General features: G+C 52.9%; 1 protein-coding gene across 1 annotated transcript in view; it reads left to right on the forward strand.

The window, feature by feature from the left end:
- The window catches only part of LOC138101677 (centrosome-associated protein CEP250-like), a 93,946-nt gene that overhangs the window by 12,568 nt on the left and 62,436 nt on the right, over positions 1-18,942 (forward strand). Inside the window, exons 6-13 of the mRNA XM_068999451.1 lie at positions 1,062-1,189; positions 1,379-1,548; positions 2,284-2,463; positions 3,073-3,207; positions 3,484-3,627; positions 4,084-4,364; positions 5,563-5,722; positions 6,301-6,477. Coding sequence (XP_068855552.1) covers positions 1,062-1,189; positions 1,379-1,548; positions 2,284-2,463; positions 3,073-3,207; positions 3,484-3,627; positions 4,084-4,364; positions 5,563-5,722; positions 6,301-6,477 — 1,375 coding nt within the window. The remainder of the gene's footprint in view (positions 1-1,061; positions 1,190-1,378; positions 1,549-2,283; positions 2,464-3,072; positions 3,208-3,483; positions 3,628-4,083; positions 4,365-5,562; positions 5,723-6,300; positions 6,478-18,942) is intronic.

The following is an 18,942-nucleotide window of genomic DNA, read 5'->3' on the forward strand; positions in this document are numbered from 1 at the left end:
GAGTGAAACCTCAAGTTTCTCTTGGGTTTAGTTCCTTGTGCTGGGCATTGAACATCCCTCTTTCCTTCCTAAGTAGCTTGACACAATCCTGATCTTCAGAACTGAAGCTTCATCTTCAGAACTCCAGGCTCTGACCTTGGGATGTTGGCAGTAGCATGCTGCCATTCAGGGGGAAGCCAGAGGCTCCTGCTGAAAATGCTGAGGGCCTTCTGCTTCCAAGCACACTCTTGAGAAGTGTGAGGCAGGACCTAGAGCTGCTTAGAGAGCAGCAGGGAAACCTCTTTGGAATTGTTGACAGCCCCTGGGGATTCTTGCTGTGTTGATGGGCACCCACCTGTCAAACCTGCCAAGGTCCTTTTGGATGGTCCCTCTCACTCTCCAAAGAAGGACAAGACTTGGGCTACTGCCTGCTTAGCTGGCAACACTAAAAGAAAGGTGGCAAGTCTATTCCTTGACCGTGCAGGAGCTTAAACTGCAGTCTCTGCATTCAGGTAGTTGTTGTTCAGACAACATGGTGTTCTGAATTTTTACAAGTGCTGCCATGACCATGAGATTTTACTGTATCATGCAAAGTAGTTCTGAAGTCTCTTAAATACAGAGTGTCTGGAAAATTATGTACCTTTATGTCCATGATGAAGAGAGTTAACAAGTCAGGAGTGAGCCAGGACGAGAGTCTGTTCTGTCCCCCTGCAGAGCAGCTTGGAAGTGCTGATGAGAGAAGGGCTGTGAGCAGAGGCTGGGCTTTTGCTCCTCGGCCCAGCCTGTGTGGGCACAGCTAGCCAGGGTCATAGGTCAGGAAGAGCAGCTGAAGGTTCGGCTGTTGAGGTCACGTTGGGCTGGGCTGTCTGTGCTGTGCCAGGCCATAAGGAAGGCCTGGGCACTCCCTCAGAGGGCCCTGCTTTGCTACTGAAATGGCACAAATGGGCCTTCTCTGTACAAGTTTCCATGCGACCCGTTTTGCATTCTCAGGCCTGGGCATCTTGAGCCACGTTGTCCTGGAATAACTGCCCGGGAGTGTCAGGAGCGAGCAGCTCATGTCTCTCCGTATTTGCAACCTGTAGGTCAGCGAAGGAGAACCTGGAATCCAGCCTGTTTGCTGCTCAGCAGCAGATATCCCAGCTGGAGATCACCAGCAACCATCTGGAGGCTCAAGTGCTCACAGTCACACAGGCCAAGGAGGCGCTACAAGGTGAGAACCTCGTGTGCTTTGTTTGTGGTGCCGCCCCACCTAGAGAAGCTGCTGTAAAGCCTCCTCTGTCTGCAGGGCTTCTGAGGAGCGGTGGCGCTGGAGGCAGGGCCCTCCTACGCTGACACTGAAAGGGCCTGAGTCAGTAAAGGCAGTAAAGACTCTGAATCTTGCTGTTGGTCGTGTTTGCAGGAGAAGTGAAGTGCCTCCAACGTGAGCTGGAAGCAGAGAGAGCTCTCAGGAAGCAGGAGCAGGAAGACACAGCACAACAGCTCTTGCAGGTAGAGCAGCAGTGTCACAAAAGCCTCAGGCTTCAGGGAACTGCTCAGCAGGTGGAAATAAACAAGCTCCTGCAAGACCTGGTAGGTGACAATACGCTTCTGAATTGTCCAAGCTGGCCCTGGGGGCTGGTTTAGCACCAGCAGAGCCTGAGGGTGTGAAAGGGCAGCAGTCCTCTGCCAGAGGCCTCCCGCTGCTGGGCCGGGCAGGAGAGGCGGCGGCTCGGACTTGGAGGCGCGTGAAGACCCACAGGATGGTGCTGGGCCAGTAAATGCAGCCACGGCTTCCGTGAGGGCGTAAGGCGAGTTCCAGAGCAGCTTGGGCAGTGCCCACCCAAAGCGTGGCGGCCCAGGGCAGGATCTTCCCCGAGTCCCACCTGCCACGGAGCAGATGCCAGCGTGGAGCAGATGCCAACAGTGCTGCTGGCTGCAGGCGTGGGAACTCGGTTCCTGTCTTGCTGTGCTCCCACGGTGGACAGAGGGATTAGCTTTGGGCTGGAAGCAAATGGAACAGGCCCCGGTCCTTCAGTCCTTGTGACTGGGGCATCAGGGTGCCAGAAGGTGACACCTCCTTTTCTGAATGGTTGGACTCAATGCTTGTGCAGGTCTTTCCCAACAGAAATGATTCCATGGTTCTGGGATCCTTGCACCTGCTGAGCCTCCTTTTAAATTCCCTGACAGGACACGGTTTCTGGAGAGCAGAGAGCCAGTGCTGTTGTCTTTTCAGGTTGGGGTTTGTGGGAGGGATGAAGCTTCACGTTTTTCAGCGAGGAGCTTGCCTGGGGACTTCAACTTGAAGATTTTTCCTCCCCTCCTCAGGCAATTGAGCGGGAAAGGTACCATGCAGACATACAGGAGATGCTGCAGCAATGGGAAAAAGAGAAGGCAGAGAGAGAGCAGGAGCACCAGAAGGTGCTGTTTGAGATGAGGCAGAAAGTTGCCACCCTGCAGGCTCAAAGACAAGAGGAACAAACTAGATTTGAAAATGCCAAGCGAGAGGTAATGATTGTGCAAGGAGAATTGGTGTGATTTTTTGCAAGGCTGGAGCTGTGGGAGATGGCAGGCTATGGGGCTGTGTGGAGCATGCCCTCCATGTCTTCTACATTGAATTTGGGGAGGTGAAAGGTGAAGAGGGCTATCTTTGGGCCCAGGAATGAGCCCTCTCACAGGAAGCCCGGCAGAAACATCAGCTTTCCGTTGGGATTTTTGTGCTGCTCTTGTGCTCTGTTTTCCTAAGACTTACCTTGGAGGATCTTCACTGTTCTCTTAAGGGTCCTCTTTTGGTGTGTACTGGTCGGTGTCCATAGCCAAACTGAGTTTGTAGGACTTTTCTTTTGTGGGCACAGGGAGGGCGCAGCGGGAACACTGACAAGAGACAAATCTTTTTAAAGACTCGCCTGGAGTATTTCTGAACAGCAACCCAGAGATGTCTCCTGGGCTGTGTTCTAAGTCACTCTCTGGGAAGCTGTGTCCCCCCCAGGGCAGACAGTGGCCCAGGGGAACAGCAGCCGAGTGCTCTGAGAGCGCGTGAGCCCATCAGTCTTTGCCTCTTGCCACACAGAGTTTGCAGGGGAAGTGTCAAGCCCTCTGCTCTTTCCTTCTGTGCAGGTCCTGCTGGAAAAGCAGAAGGAGAAGAATTCTTTATCAGAGACACTGCTCCAAACTCGGGGACAGCTAAGCCAAGCCTGCCAGCAGGTGCAGCAGCTCAGGCAGGAGGTGAAAGAGCAGCAAGAGAAGGGGCAGGTAAGTCTGAGCAGGCAGGGAACAGAGTGCAGGGCAGTGGCAAGGGCACAAAAGGCAGGTGCTGGGAGTCAGGAGGCAAGGGCTGCTTCAGGCCCTGGCAGCACAGAGCCTGGCAAACTCCAGAGCTCAGGCCCGGGAAGCAAGGCTTACAATGGAAGCAGAGCTGGGTAGAGAAGCCAAAAGAAGTCGCTGAAGGAATGGGATTTTGAGAGAGCAAGTGGGAAAAGCTGAGCCTGAGGGCAGGTCGCAGGAAGTTGCTCTGCATTTTGTTGCCAGACCATCCAGGCAAAGCTGCAAGCTGAGCTGCAGAAAGCTCGGAGGGGAATCCAGGCAGCGCAGAAGAGGCACGAGGAAGAACTACGAGGCATCAAAGAGGAAATGAATCTCCTCCTTGAGCAGAGGGAGGCTCTACAAAAGCAGGTGAGTGAAAGAGCAGTGGCACCGCAGCATCCAGCAGGGGGTCTGTGCCCTTCTTGCTTTTCCATGGCAGAGCAGCAGCTGCTGGGGTGGTCCCTGGGGCTGCCTCGTGCTCTGGGATCCTTGGCAGCTGCTCTGAAGGACCCTCGGTGCTCTGCTGAATCTCAGCTGCTGCCCTGGACAGCTGGGCTAGTCCTCTGGGCTGTTGGCCAGCAACCATCAGCACGGATTCCTGCTGGCCTCTTCTTGCTGGCCTTGGTGTGGGAGGTGCTTTTTCAGGTGCCCTTGGTGGGCCACGTAGAGATTGAAACAAGTTGTCCGTATGCATTGTGAATCTGGTGCTCTGAGGACAGGGAGAAATGGAAAGTTGGCCTTTGCCTTTTCTCACAGCCTCTGCTGTGGCTGACAGTGACAGGCTGTGGCTGTAGCCTCTGACTGCTTTGTTCTGTTTGACTGGAGGTGGGAGAGTTGACATCTCAGCTGGCAGCCTCCAGAGAGTCCCAGGCAACGATTGTTCAGAGAGCCCGGCAAGATGTGAGGGAGGCCCAGAAGCAGTCAAGGCAGAAGCTGTTGCAGGTTGAGCAGCTCCAGAAGATGCTGGAGGAGGCAGAACATCAGAACAAGGAGCTGCAAGTGCACCTGAAGAACTTGGAGATGGAAAGGAGTCAATGGGAAGAAGTGGCACGCCAAAATTCGGGACTTTGGGCTTCCTTGAACACCCTAGAGAAGGAAAAAGCCAGGTAAATGAAAGCCTGTGGGACTCTGCCTTGTGGGAATGGATTCCCTCTTTGCCATCTTTGCATCTGCCAGGGGCTCTGGCAGCATTTCCTACGTGGCAGAGTTCTGAACTCTCCGTGCAGACGCGTCTGGTTGTCTGGATGTTGTGTTTCATTTTCTTTTCTTTCAAGCCTTCAGTTAGAGTTTTTCTGAAGACAAAGGCTTTTGGAGTAGCTCTTTCCCTCTAGGGGTGTGTTCTGTTGTGAGGTGGGTGTGCTAACACTGCCCAAGCTGCAGTGTAAGGAGCTGGACACATCCAGCAGCTCCGCCTTGGGTCCTGTAACTTGAAGCCTTTGGGATCTGGAGCAGCCTGGCATCCTGATGCCTTTGCTTGGCAGAACCATCTCAAGGCCCTGATTGCTGACCTAGGCCAGATTCCCCTCAAAGGCACCCAAGAACCAAGAATGTCTCTGTTGCATCGTTCCTCAGAAAATGCCCCCAGGTGCCTGGGGGGGCTCAAGCAGGGTCCCTGCCAGCCTCCAGAGTCACAGGCAATACTGACTGTGCAAAGAATGCAAGAGACAAGACCAAGGTTAGCGGGGCCCCTCCAGCTGACCAAGTCCTGCCGGTCTTCAGTGCCACTGGATTCTTCTTTTGAGAAGAAGACAAAGAAAGGGCAGGGCCCTCTTGCTTGCCTGCAGGTTTCTGCATCTTCCATCAGGTTGTGCTCCAAGGCTCTGTTGCCACTTCTGCTATCGGCCTTTGTTTCTCCAGCTGGAAGTAGGATGGGTGCTGGTAAATCTTAGGGAACTTCCCCGAGATCCTCTGGCTGTAGGGTGCTGCTCCTCCTACCTGGACATACAAGATGGGGCAAGGAAATGTCTCTTCCATGTTGACCAAACCTTTCCCCCTTGGAGCCTGGGTAGTCAGAAGAAAACTCTTCCTCTCCCCTAATCTCTTCATGGCAAGACTTTGTTAGGTCTATATTCACATTCCCATCTCAAGAAGAAGGTAGGACATGTAGGCAGGAACTCCCCATTCTTTCATGAATAAAAGCAGAGTGGGCACATGCTGGGCTGTGACTGCAGGGGGAACAAACCAACAGCCACGTTGTTTAGACAAACCTCATCAGACAGAGCAGTTTTCCCCGAGGTGGTGCGAGTCCTAAGAGTTCCTAAAATGTGATACCGTGTAGTAATGAGTTGCATGCTTCCCTTTTAGGCTGCTTCTGTCTCTGGAGGAAAAGAACCTGTGCCTCAGAACACTGGAAGAAAAGAACCAGGCACTGAACAATCAGGTGTCTCAATTTCGTTCTGCTCTTCGCGAGGCCGAGCAGCTCTGTGCAAACCGCACAGGACAAGTGCTGAAGCTCAACACCCAGGTAATCTGTGCCCTGGCGTCCTCTTCTCCAGGGACACACATCATCACCTTTGGCTTGGAGGCCCCAACTGCTTTCTCCTCCCAGCAGCATCCACTGCTGCCGTGTTCTGCCCCGGGGTGCTGCTGCACCCACAGGCCAAGGCTGGATCTGGTGTCTGCTGCCGATGTTTTCCTCCGTTCTCTCCCGGGTCCCAGCAGGAAATGTGGGAGGAGAAGCAGCAGCAGACTCCTTTGGAGCTTCTCCATCCCTCTGTTAGCAGTGTTGTCCCAGATGGAGTTGGTGCCTGTGCTGGGCACCGAGCAATGTGGGCACACAGACGTGGCTATGGCAGGCTGGGGAGGGCACTTCCAGCGCAGCCAGTTCAGCCGGTGTTCAGAGCTGCAGCCTCAAGGATGCCCATTGGCTCCCTTTCCCTATTTTCAGGACACTTGTTTCCATTGGAATCCTTGGCTCTGTGCCTTCTGTTTTGGGCATGTTTTTTTGCCTGAAATCATTTCTCCTTTGTTGCTTGCTCTACTGCCTGCTCTGCTGCCTCAGGAGCAGCCCTGTCCCTGAGGCTCTGTGCATCCATCTTCCAGATGCCGGCCGAGCTGGAAGCAGTGATCGAGAAGGCGGCTCCCCAGCCTACTCAGGAGAAGCAGGAGCTGGAAACTGAGGGGTCTGAGCTGCATGTGAGGCTCCAGAGCTCTGAGGAAAGAGCAGAGGCCATGGCCACGCAGTGTAAGACTTTGGAGCTGGAGCTGAGGGAGGTGCAGGCTCAGATAGACCATCTGAAGGCTCGCAACCAGGAGCTGCAGCAGGAGTTGGAGGAAAGTGAGCAAGGTAGAGCTTCTCCTCTCGCACCCACTGCCCCATCCTGTCTTGCCAGCAGGGCTCTCTGATCCCATGCAGAGGAAAAGTGCCCAGAGATGGCAGAGGGGAAGAACAACCAGCAGGAGATTTCTCCATCCAGTGCCAGTGAAAGCTTTTTCTCGAGAAAGATGCTGTGGCTGGCAGTGCCATCTGGCTGTGCTATGGCTGATCCCGTGCACAGGTGGTGCCTTTCAGGTGCTGTGTCTGTGCTGAGGAGCTGTAGCTGGATGCCTCAGCTCGATTCCCCCCAACTCCAGGCCCTGCCAGAGCCCCCAGGCTATTGGCCTCTCTGGAGCAGGGCTGCACAGGCATCCCCGCTCCTTTGTCTCTCTTGGACTGCTCACTCTGCACAAGCCCAAGAGTAAAGACACTTTCCTATTCCTCTGAACCTTGCCCCTTGGATTCCTGCTTTTTTCTCTGCCTTGAAGTTTCCTTCATTTCTGTCAGCTTTGGAAGCCCTTGTGGCCTTAGGGGCTGGCAAACACAGGCAGGCCAAGAAGACAGTGCTGTTGTCCCTGCAGGATGCACATCAGTTTGCCTTTGCTTTGCTGTTCTCATTCTCCTTCTCCTTCCTGCCGCAGCGATGTGGAGGGCAGAACACCAGAAGACCTCTCGAGAAACTGCCCTGGAGAAAGAGGCCATTGCCCTGAAGGAAGAGGGTGTGACTCTTTGTCAGGAGGTGGCATCTCTGCAGAGGAAACTGGAGAGCCTGGAGAAGGAAAGGAAGGATGTGCTGGTGAGAACGGCAGATGCCATGAAGGGCCATTTCCTAGCTATGTTTGGCCCTTGTGTTAATAGTTCTAAGGAGCACCTCTTTCCAGCTGAGCTTTTCAAACTGCATTCTTCTGAATAAGGAGGAAAAGATGTCGTAGTCATGTCAAAGCCAGTTAGTGCTGAGGCTGCTGGTTTTCCTCCATGCTGGAGTTTTGTGCCCTCTAGTTCTCAATGTCCACACTGTCTCTATGGACATTGCATGGTCTGGGCAATTCCTCGTGTCCAAACCCACGTCCAGATTTCAAATACCTGGACCTGGAACGAGGGGTGAGAAGGCCAAGTTTGCTGTTAATAGAAAGGTGTTTGGCCTTGGCCATCAGAGAGCAGCCAGTGGGGAGAAAAGAGAGAAAAGCAAAGTGCTGATGCAGATAAGGACGTGTGCCTGCAAGGGGAGAACTCGTCCTGAGTGGCAGCAGAGAATGACAGACTGATGTGGCCATTGCTGCTCCAAGAGAGGGCAGTGGGGCTCTCGGGGATGGTGCCATGGAAACTCTACACAGGAGAGCTCAAAAACCACTCCTGTCACCCCAGCTGCAGGGAATGAAATGTTGGGGGTGTTTGCTCTTCCCTTTCTCCCTGCTGGAGAGCACATCCTCATGGCACCGCCTAAATCCTGCTTAGCGTGGACTTGGAATCCTGGCTGCAGTTCTGGCAGCTGCTCCCCAAAGGAACACTCGAGTGGAGCTGCAAGAGGTCGGGGAAGGGCAGAAAGGGAGCTGGGATGGGCTGAGTGAGCTGGGAAAGACTCAGCGTCAAGGGCGGTCCCAGCAAAGGTCTGAGGCATCCCGAGAGGCAGAGAGAGAGGGGCAGCCTTTGCCTGCCTGTGGCAGGAGTCCCGATCTGGTATGAAAAGCAAACCGAGAGAGGGAATGAGTGACCTCCCTGTTTTGGCAGCGTGAACGGGAATTGTACGAGGAGCAGATGAGGGATCTGAAAAAGAAGAATGAAATGAAAACACTTGAAATTTCAAGAAAGGAAAAAACGCAACAATTGGACGCTGAAAATGAAAGAAAACAGGAGGAGTTGGAGCATGGGGCTGCTGCTTTGAAGGAAGGCAGAGGAAATGCTCAAGTCCTGTGTGCTCCACTGGCCAAGTGTAAAATTGCCAAAGAGGCTCTGAAGAAACACTCAGCCTTTCTGCAGGGAAAGAGTCATCCCCAGGTAGGCACTGGCACTGATCTTCAGTCCACTGCAACGTCTCTCAAAGATTCCAATGAAGTTTCCCATGAAGAGGTGGGATTCTAAATCCCTGTCAGTCTAGGCCTGCTTGGGCAAAGCAGCCCGGGCTGCAGCAGGCAGCCTTGTGTGTCTGCCTGGCTCCAGCCAGAGACCATTGGCTGCCAGATTGTTTGCTGGCACGCCTGGAACGACTGAGGCAGCTCTGGAGCTGCTGTTCAAATCAGCTCCAGGCCAAAAGCTGGGCATGGGGAATTGCTTCTCCTGTGCCCAGGCAAGGGCAGGCAACACGTGTGGGTTGGATTTGGTGTGGAAAGGAATGGAGCAGGTGAGCAGAGTGATGGACTGAAGTGAGCAGAGTTCTGTAGCGAGGGCTGAAGAGCAGCTGCACTGCTGGAGCTTCGAGGATGCTTCCCGAGATGGAGATTTCTGAGGGACAGCTCTTGTGGTGTTTGAAATAAGGGAATCATCTCCTCTCTGAACACCCAGCAGGCTGTTGGAGCAGAAGGCAAGCGGCTGTCTGAGCACTCCAGGAGGGGTGTGGAATGTGTGCGGGACCAGGTTGCAGCAGCAGCAGCAGACAAGCCAGAGAAGCGTGAGCTCAGGAGAACTTTTGAGGTAAAGTGGGCTTTCACTGCCTCTGCAGAGCCTCAGGCTCCTCTGGATCATGACTCGTGTGCCCAGGCAGTGCTTTGGAGTCCTCTGCTTGTTTCCTTGCCTCTCCCTGTCCCTGCTGTGGGCACACCCCTTTGTTTGTTCTCTCTGTTGTGGCAGCCCATGGCTTTCACAAAGGCACCTTCACTCCGCTGCCTCCCTCCCTGGCCCTGTGTCCCCGGACACACACTGGCCTCTCCTGCACAGCCCCCAGCGAGAGTTCTTTGCCCCCAGTGCTGTCTGGTGCAATTGAGGGTCTGTGAGCAGAGATCTCCTTGCCTTGATGTCCAGAGGTCCTTTTGCCCCATGTTTGCTGACAGGTTTCTGTGACCCTTTCTCCCATCCAAGGTGCAGGATGAACATGAAGGGAGGAGAATCAGAACTTTTTGGAGAGTGTTCCCCCCAGACTACTTTACATTGCCTGTCTCCCAGTCTGACCAGAAAAATGCATCAACCTCTGAAAGACAAGAGTCCTCCAGTAGCTCAGGGGAGCTGCAGCCCCCGTGCTGAGGCACAGCCTGTGGAGAAAGGGGTCAGTGGCCAGAATGCGTGCTTTGGGAATCAGAGCTGGGTTCCTAAATCCTGTCGGAACTCTCTCTCCCAGACCTGTGGTGGCTGAGGGTTGTATGAGGGAAGGGTTTGCCAGCCATGAACTGGACTTGTTGATCATCTGAGCTCCGTTCAGGGGCAGTGTGGGAGCCTGTTCCTTTCCCCTTCCCCAAGGGCAGAGTGTTGGTGAGGGCTGGAGTTGGAGGCTGTGTCTGCCCCCACAGCCGGTACCGTGGGGCTGCGGATGCTCCTGCCCACGTGGGCTTGTCTGAGCTGGGCTTTCTGCCTCTTTCAGGTGTCCTTGCTGCAGTCACAGCTGGCCCGAGACCGGCAGGAACCCCTGGAGAGCTGTGCAGGGAGCAGGCAGGAGATGCTCTCGTTGAGTCACAAGGACCTCCTTACTTCCTAGGCTTGTCAGAGAGGAGACAGGGTGCAGCTGCATGCAGTCGTAGCCTCAGATTTTGTCCATAGTTTATGTTTAAAGGATTGCAGGTGTAATTGTAGGATTGTAGGATAATAGGTGTAATTGAACCTTTATACAACTGTGTTCCATAGGATGAAGGATATATTTATAGAAAAATAAAGTGTTTATTACGACTACACAAAAAGACCTTTATCAGAGTTATTGACTACCCAGTACAGAGAACTATAACTTCCGGTAGAGTGCATTATATTTGAAGCAACATGGAAGCAGTTATATTCAAGCCAGCAAAACCAATTAATAATTAAAGATTGATGCTTCTCACCCAAACCAATGACCGTGGGCAAATATTTCTGTCAGCCTCAAGGAGTGACCTTGAGGGGCATCCTCACTCCAGGGAGGAATCTGCAGATGGGAGACACGTGACATGAACCACTTTGGTGAGGGCAGGAGAATCCTGCCACATGTGGAGCTTTTGCATTTGTCCTTAGGAAACTGCAACCTGTTTTTTCTCCGAGTCACAGAATCTCAGGCTGGGGGAGGCTGGAGGCACCTCTGGAGGTCACCTTGCCCAGCCCCCTGCTCCATCAGGGCCACCCAGAGCTGGCTGCCCAGGATGTGTCCAGGCGGCTTTTGAATCTCTCCAGGGATGGAGACTCCACCACCTCCCTGGGCACCTGCACCAGTGCTCGGCCACCCTCCCAGTGGGAGGAATTCTTGATCCTGGAAACACTCAAGAACTGGCTGAGGATGAGAAGGTCAGGGGTTGAGGTCCTAGTTTAGAATAAGGTAACTTAGCAAGGTGAAAAGCAGAATCACAGCCCTGGCTGACAGGAGATCAACTGAGCGGGGAACTTGTGATCAACCTCATCTCAGAAAGGAGGAATGTGGAAGAAAAAATTGTGGAAGAAGAATCAAGTTATCCAGAAGGAGTGAACAGACATTGCTGTGGAAGCAGTAGGGGAGGGGGAGAATAGTCAGGGAGCTCTTGAGCCAGGCATCCACCAGGTCTGAGGACCAGAGGAAGCTACAGGAGCTGTCTGTCATCTTCAAAAAAGCCTGGCCATTGAAGGAGGTTCCTGAGAACAGCAAAGAGTGTTACACCAGTCTTAAAGATGGGCACAGAAGAGGATCTGAAGAACTACAGGCTAATCAGCTCCTTTGGAATCCCTGGGAAGGTGATGGAGCAAATGGTCCTGGACACCCTTTCAAGCAACTGCGAGGGAAGGGCACTGGGAAGAGCCAGCACAGATTTACCACGGGGGAAATCATGGCTGGCCGACCTGATGGACTCTGTGAATAATGGGGGACCAGGGAGGGTTTTGCTGACACTGCAAACCATTCAACAGCCACACAGTCTCCTTACAGCCGGACTGGTGAGGTACGGACCGAGTGAGCGGCCAAGTGAATGGAAAACTGCCCGAGCCAGCGGGCTCAGTACTGCTGGATCAGGTGCAGGAAGTGGCCAGGCTGTGGTGACACCACTCACTGATCCTCCCTGGAGCCGGTATTACTGTTGATTAACGACTAATATTTACATGCAGAGGAAGTCTCCTCTAAGCAGATGTGTGTCATGAAACTTTACACCGGGTGTTTATTCCGTCAGGATCATACACATTCATTACAAGGTGCTTCCGGGCTAATACATAAACATTACTTTCCTAGAACTAATTTACCCACCTCTGCCCCTTACTGGAAGTCCTTTTATGGTCTTAGAGGGTTGTCTAAAGGGGTCTCTGGTGGTCGTATTCGCTGAGAGCCCCCAAAATTGGAAGTGACCTTGCCTTGAACTTCTCTTAGGGCATGCACTGGTGTTTCTTGTTACATAACTTTGTCACAAAACCCACTTAGGTTCCTTATTATCTGTTTGTCCACTGCTTTCAGCTCTGTTTAGCATCCTGTGTGTCTACTTTTACATTCTTTTATCTAATTTGCTAGTTAGTCTTTAAGCTCTATTTTGCAACCGAAAATTTCTATTCTCCATGTTGTCTGTCACAGTGAGTGGCAGCGATGCATCTTCTGGAGAAGATGCATCTGGAGCCAGCCCCCATTTCTATGGTCCCTGAGGCTGACGGATGTGTCACGCACTGATGTCACGTCCAGCCTCAGCTCAGCTTGCATCCCTTGCCCAGACAGGGGAGACCCACAGGCAGGAGAGACAGAAGCCGTGTGCTCAGGCTACCCTGCCTTGAAGGCACATAAGCCTCCGCTTTCTACAGCTGCTCAAGGGTCAGGGCACCTGGCAGTGAGCCTTCAGCACCGAGTGATGGCATCCCACTTTTGCAGTCTTGGCCCAACTGGATGACCTGGTCTCCTCAGGAGCTGCCCTTTGGCCTTGTCAGGGACCACCCAATGGACATGATGCCGTGGCAGCTTGGCACCCCCTGGATTCGCCATCCCTAGCGTGATGTTTCTCCTCAGCATAGAATCCCCGACTGGTCTGGGATGGAGGGACCTCAAAGCTCATCCTATGCCACCCCTGGCCGTGGGCAGGGACATCTGCCTCCAGACCAGGTTGCTCCAAGGCCCCTCCAACCTGGCCTTGGACACTTCCAGGCATGGGGCAGCCACAGCTTCTCTGGGCACCCTGTGCCAGGGCCTCCCCACCCTCCCAGGGAAGAACTTCTTCTAACCCTGCCCTCTGGAATGGAAAGCCATTCCCCTTGTCCTGGCATTCCAGGCCCACTCCCCGCTCTCCTGGAGCCCCTTTAGGCACTGGAAATGGCTCTAAGGTCTCCCCGGAGCCTTCTCTTCTCCAGGCTGAACACCCGCAGCTCTCCCAGCCCGGCTCGGAGCAGAGGGGCTCCAGCCCTTGGAGCATCTCTGCAGCCTCTCTGAACTCACTCCAGCAGCTCCACATCCTTCTGATGCTGGACCCCAGGGCTGGAGGCAGCTCTGCAGGTGGGATCTCACCCAAGCAGGGCAGAGGGGCAGAATCCCCCTGTCCCCTGCTGCCCACGCTGTGAGGTCAGTCCAGGACATTGGGGGTTTCTGGGTGACAGTGCAAGGGGCTGGGGCACGTTGAGCTTTTTATGCACCAACACCCCCAAGTCCTTCTCCACAGGGCGACTCTCGATCCATTCTCCGCCCAGCCCGAGTCTGTGCTTGGGATTGCCCTGATCGCTCTGCCCCGCCCCTTTCTTCACCCGCCGGCCAATCAGCGCGCGGCTGCCCTTGGCAACAGAAGAAGCGCGGCAGCAGGGGCGGCTAACGCCAATCAGCGCGTGGCTCGGGAAGGGCTGAACCAATGGGAGCGCAGCGCGCCTCACGGCGACGACCAATCAGAGTGCGGTGGCCGTGAGGGACGGGCTGGGGCGGGGGGGGAATGGCGGCAAGAGAGGGAGAGGGGAGGAACATTGGGCGGCCTGGTGGGGCCCGCCCGCCGTTTCGGAGGCTCCCAAGCGCTTCAGCTGCCGTCGCACGGTCCCCCCTCCGCACCGATTTGCTTGAGAAGGGAGGGGCGGCTCCTGCCGAAACCGCGCTCGGGGAAAACTCCCCACAGGGGTTGGCTGTGCGAGGGGAGGGCGTGGGTGTGCACCAGCCGTCCCCGCCTCAGCAAAACGTCCCCTCAGGGGTTGGCTGGGCGGAGTCACGACAGGACGGGACGCTTCAGAAGGACCCAGAAAAGACCCCAAACCCCTTCGGAATGTCAGGAAAACTAACCCAAAACCACTGGAGGTTTATGTCCAAAAAGGAGACAGAGAAATCCTGTTACTTTATTCACATAAAGGGAGTGATCATGGTCATTTCCTGTGGGGTCTCTCAAATTGTTGGAGGATCCAGCCTTCTTTTTATCCTAATTTCCCGGCCACATTTCCCTCTGTCTTTCCCCGTTGGCTGAGGTACTTGAGAGGTACAGACTTCCCGAATTGCCTAGTAACATACCCCCTTCCAATGTGTACTCTCCCCTTCCCTCTCCCCCCCTCCCCCCTGTTTTCTTTTGCCTTGTGTTTCTGTTCTTTTTCTCTAAGTCCAGGGATTTAAGGCAGTCTTGAGTGAGTAACACTCCCTGTCAATTAGTGGAATTCCTATGGAATTTTTGGTTCCTCTTATTGAAGAAGGGGCAGTCAATAACTACCTCATGTAAGCACAAGTTAACTATTGGGAGACAGCAATGTTAGTTCAGACGGAAGATGTTCATTACAAAGCCTGAGAAGCCGAATTCACCCTAATCTTGTCAAGATAGAGGGGACAAGGATCATCTCAGAGATTGCTGAATCATCCCTCAAAGGACTACGCATGCCCAGGGAGAAAGGTGAAAAAGTTCACTGCGAGGATGACTACTGGCCTCCATCAGAAAGACCCCCGAGGAAGAGGAGAGGCCTTCCTCAGCGCGACCACCAGGACACACAGCGCATGCGTGGCCCATATGCTAATGACTTCCGAGAAATAATTTGTGTAACCACACCTGTCCCAAGGAATGTGATGAATATTCATAATTTAACCCTTAATACTGTGTTGTAGAGAGCACCAGGTGTGTGTGTTTGGAGGAGCGATCCCCACACACCCGGCGCGCCGAATAAAGCAAATACCCGCTTCTCTGACTCTGTCTCTGAAGTGTCTCCTGGCCCGGTTGCGGCACGATTCATTATTGCTTCTTTTACCTCTCAGTATGTGGCTTTATCTACAGCAGGCCCACAGTTTGTAAAGACAACTTCTCATTCTTGTCAGGAATTTAAACAAAACGGACGAAAATGGGAGTAAATGTGAATAAATATGAGTAATTTAGGATGATATTTATGTTGTATTTCAAAAGTGGAGGGTTAAAAGATCATTTGGGCATTAAAACACCTCAAAAAGACACAAAATGCCTCAACCACATTGGAAAGTTTTAATAAATGTGACTAAAATAGATCTAAATTGACTGAATTTGAATAAATTCAGGACATGGCATTATTTCTGGAATGTGGAGGATGAAAAGGCAATTTTGGTCCTAAAATGCCTCCAAAAAGCCCTGAAAAAGCACCCAGAAGCCTTAAGAGTCCCGAAGGAGAGCTCAGCTGCTCTCCAAAGGCCACAGGTTTCTGGGGGTTCTTATGGATTTGGGGGTGTCCCGGGGATCTCACCACAGGCCACCATGAGTCCCCAATGCCGGTGGCTCTGGGGAAGGCGCATTCCCGGGGTTCCCGAACCCCCCCACACCCGAACCCTGCAGGGGGGGTCCAGTGGTGCCGATCCACATGGAACAGGTCGGTGCAGTTCACCCGGACACTGAACCTGCACAGGCGAGAGAGCGTGGCAGGGGTGGGGCAGGTGAGGGGCAGAGCAGGGCAGGGGCCAGGCAGGGGTGAGACAGGGTGGGAAGGATGAGGGGAAGGGTGCGGCAGGAATGAGCAAGGGGTGGGGCAGGGGTGGGGCAGGTGAGGGGCAGCCCAATAAGTGCCCCCAGAGACCCCGAGAGCTGTCGCAGGATCCCGTAACTCACCTCATGTCCCCCTGCTGAGGACCACCCAGAGACCTCCGGGACTCTGTACCCCCCATATCTTCCTCCCCAGCGCCCTCAGGACCTCCCAAGAGCCTCCCAGGACCCCCCCAGGATGCCCCGTACCTGTCAGTGGAAGGCTGCTGCCCCCCCTATCTCCCCACCAAAGACCCCCAGGACTCTGTACCCCCCATATCTTCCTCCCAGACCCCTCCAGAGCCCCCTTAAGACACCCCAGAACTTGGCAGATACCCCCCCAACCTGTCAGTGTAGGGCCCATACCCCCCAAGCCATCCCAGGGCCCCACAAAACTCCCCCCAGACCTCCCCGGACCCTCTACCCGACCATATCTCCCTCCTAGACTCCCCAGGACTCTGTATCCCACATACTCCTCCCATATCTCCCCCTAGATCCCCTCCCAGCCCTTCCCAGTACCCTCCCCAGGCACCCCCCTATATGTGGCAGTAGAGGGCTGGTGCCCCCCCGTAGACGAGGAGGGTTTGGGAGGAGGGTGGAAGACCATGGAGTAGCTGGTGGGGGGGGAGGGGGGGGCTTCCCCCCCACCCCTAAACCCCAACCACTCCCACAGATTCCCTCCCCCCTCCAGCGGGAACTGGAGCAGCTCAGGAGAAAACGTCCTCGGGTGTGCAGCCTGGGGACAGGACCCCCAAATCAGGGGGAAACCCCATGTTATAAACAACCCAGATCCAATATGGAAATGAGTTATTAAAAATTTTATTGAGAACTATAAAATTCAGCAAAGCAAAAGGGATTGTGCTGGGAGCATGGCCAGGGGCCAGAGGCTCAATCACAAAATGGTGGTGCTACCTTTTATACCCCTGTGGCTGCATCAGCCTTATGCACACTGATGTACAGTTTTGCATAGTCTCACCCCACGTCACTCTTTTAGGAGCCGGCGCAGTTCTGTTGCTGTGCTCGTCGGGGTCCTCGTTGGATGGAATCCCACTCCTTTTGTGAAAAACGAGGTTCACTCTGCTGTTAGGATTTAAAAGTTTAATAAAGGACAATAGGGGACAAAGACAATAAAGCAAAAGTCACGGCGCTGGGTGCTTTGGCACTCAGCCAAGAGCGCACCTGCTATTGCGGAGACACCCTTTACACACCTGTCCTATTGCATCAGCCTAATGCATATTCATAATCAATCATGCCAATTCAAACTTCCCCCCCAAACTAGTTTACATGTTCCAGGAACTGTTTAGCATGGCTCCTCCTTGGATCTGCCTTTTTAGAGCACGCGCATTTCCTGGCTGTGGTTTCAGTCAGTTTTTATTATCACCTCCAGGGTGGGCTTTGGTCGATGGTTTCTGCAGACGGCAGTTGCCGATAGCTGGCATGTCAGTAGCAGGGGTCTTCATCATCCGTTCATTGGATGTTATCCAACCAAGCAGACAGTTCAATTATCGCAAGCATAACTGTATCAGCTATTTCACTGTTATGTCTAAGTTTAGTTAATGGCAGAAATAAAGGCATTAGTTATTGTTGCAAAACTGTATCTTTATAACAACGATACTTTAACATTAAATACTTTAACATTGTTATTTAAATACTTTAACATTATACATATAGCATCCATTTTAACATTTGCGGAAAGCCAATATTATAGTATGTATTTATCACACATTTATGGCTGTGTCTTCGAAGTTTGGCTCGCAACAGCGTGTCCCACTTACAGAACTGACATTACAGCACACAAACTCATGCAGCCCTTATAAAAAAACAACTTTACAACCAGACTATTTTAACAACATTAAACATTTTAACATATACCATTGTCTTAATATTTCCCAAGGAAAATATCATAATATTTAATATTATAACTCATAATGTAATTCATAACCCATAAACATATGGCAAAAGCCAACTCTCAATAAGTTGTTTGTAACACCCCACAAGAGTAGATGGGACCCCCAGATCCCCCAGACCTCCCAAGATGGGAGATCCCCAAGACCTGCCCACCCCCTCAGATGCAAGGAGAACATGTCCTGTGGGGGACCCCAAAATCAGGGGGCTTTAAAATTGGGGGACACCCCAAAATCATGCTGTAAGACCCCAATATCAGGGTGACGCCCCTGCCAAAGAAGCTGGGACCCCCGAGCTCCCCCACATGGGAGGAAAATGTAACTGGGGGAGCATGAAATCAGAGGAAACCCCAAAATCAGGGGAACCCCCCCGAACGCTAGATGGGACCCCAGAACACCAAGACTCCCACAGAGCCTCCCCCCCTACCCCCCCCCCCCCCCCCCCCCCGGGTGGAAGGAGAACACGTCCTTGGATGTGTGGCCTGGGGGTGTCACCAAAACTGTGGGAAAAACAAAGCCCTCACACAACATTTTTAATGTTAGAGAGTCAAGGCATTACTTTATTCTGGCCAGGATATTGTTCTGGCCAGGATGTACCCCAGAAATCATCTCATCCACACATAGCCCAGGTGTGCAGAGAGAATCATTCCATGACACATGGCTTCTACTAGATTTTCCAGATCTTTTATACAGTCAAAAGTCATAGAAACAAATTGGGTCAGTGTTCATTGGTCCCAAGTGAGTGTAGTTCTTAGCAATTGCTCTCCTATGGAATCCAGATTTCTTCTCTTCTGATGTTAATTAGATCTTCATTCCTTGATTTTCTTATCAGTCTTTTCTGGAGGAGATGTCTCCAACTCTGCCAGAGGCAGAGTCTGGGGTAGATGTTCATAGATGGCCGCTGATGTTCTGTTGATGTTCCGTCGATGGCCTTCATCTCTTTGGGGCTACTCCCAGTCTGTTGAAATGCTAAGCCCATCTCAGGCCTCACCTAGAGAAACAATGCCCTGGAAAGAAGCTTCAGTTCCCTTCTCCGGGGCAAAGGTGAAGAAACCTGGCTAAAGTTATATAAAAAAAGTGGTTTTAAACTGGTTGGTTTTCCAACAGGGGGGGTCCCTTGGGCGTTTCTAGGGGCTAACAGGGGGGTTTGGGGTGGCTCTGGAGACATTCTGGGAGTCTGTGGGAGGTGAGATGGGAGTTTGGGGGGCTCTAATTAGCTTTTAATCCACCCTAGGCAAAGATATTAATATTCATAATCCTATAAAGTCTTTGTTCTTCTTCCCAAAGTTCAGGACTTCAGCATGACTTTGGCTGAGCAGCAGTCCGTGCCAATTAGTAAAGCTTACTAAAATAGATCATTTGATTTAGCTAATTGTAATGCTCATGGATCGTGCGTTTTACAGGGGGCACATACTAAGGGGGGACACGGATAGGTGGATCGGGAAGTCCCAAGTACCTTCCAAGTACCGCAGCCAACAGGGAAAGGGAAGGAGGAGAAAATGCGGCCAGGAAATGAGGAGAAAAGAAGGCTACTTGCTCCAACTAATTGGGA

Source organism: Aphelocoma coerulescens, unplaced genomic scaffold (genome assembly GCF_041296385.1).
Source record: "Aphelocoma coerulescens isolate FSJ_1873_10779 unplaced genomic scaffold, UR_Acoe_1.0 HiC_scaffold_39, whole genome shotgun sequence".
NCBI lineage: Eukaryota > Metazoa > Chordata > Aves > Passeriformes > Corvidae > Aphelocoma > Aphelocoma coerulescens.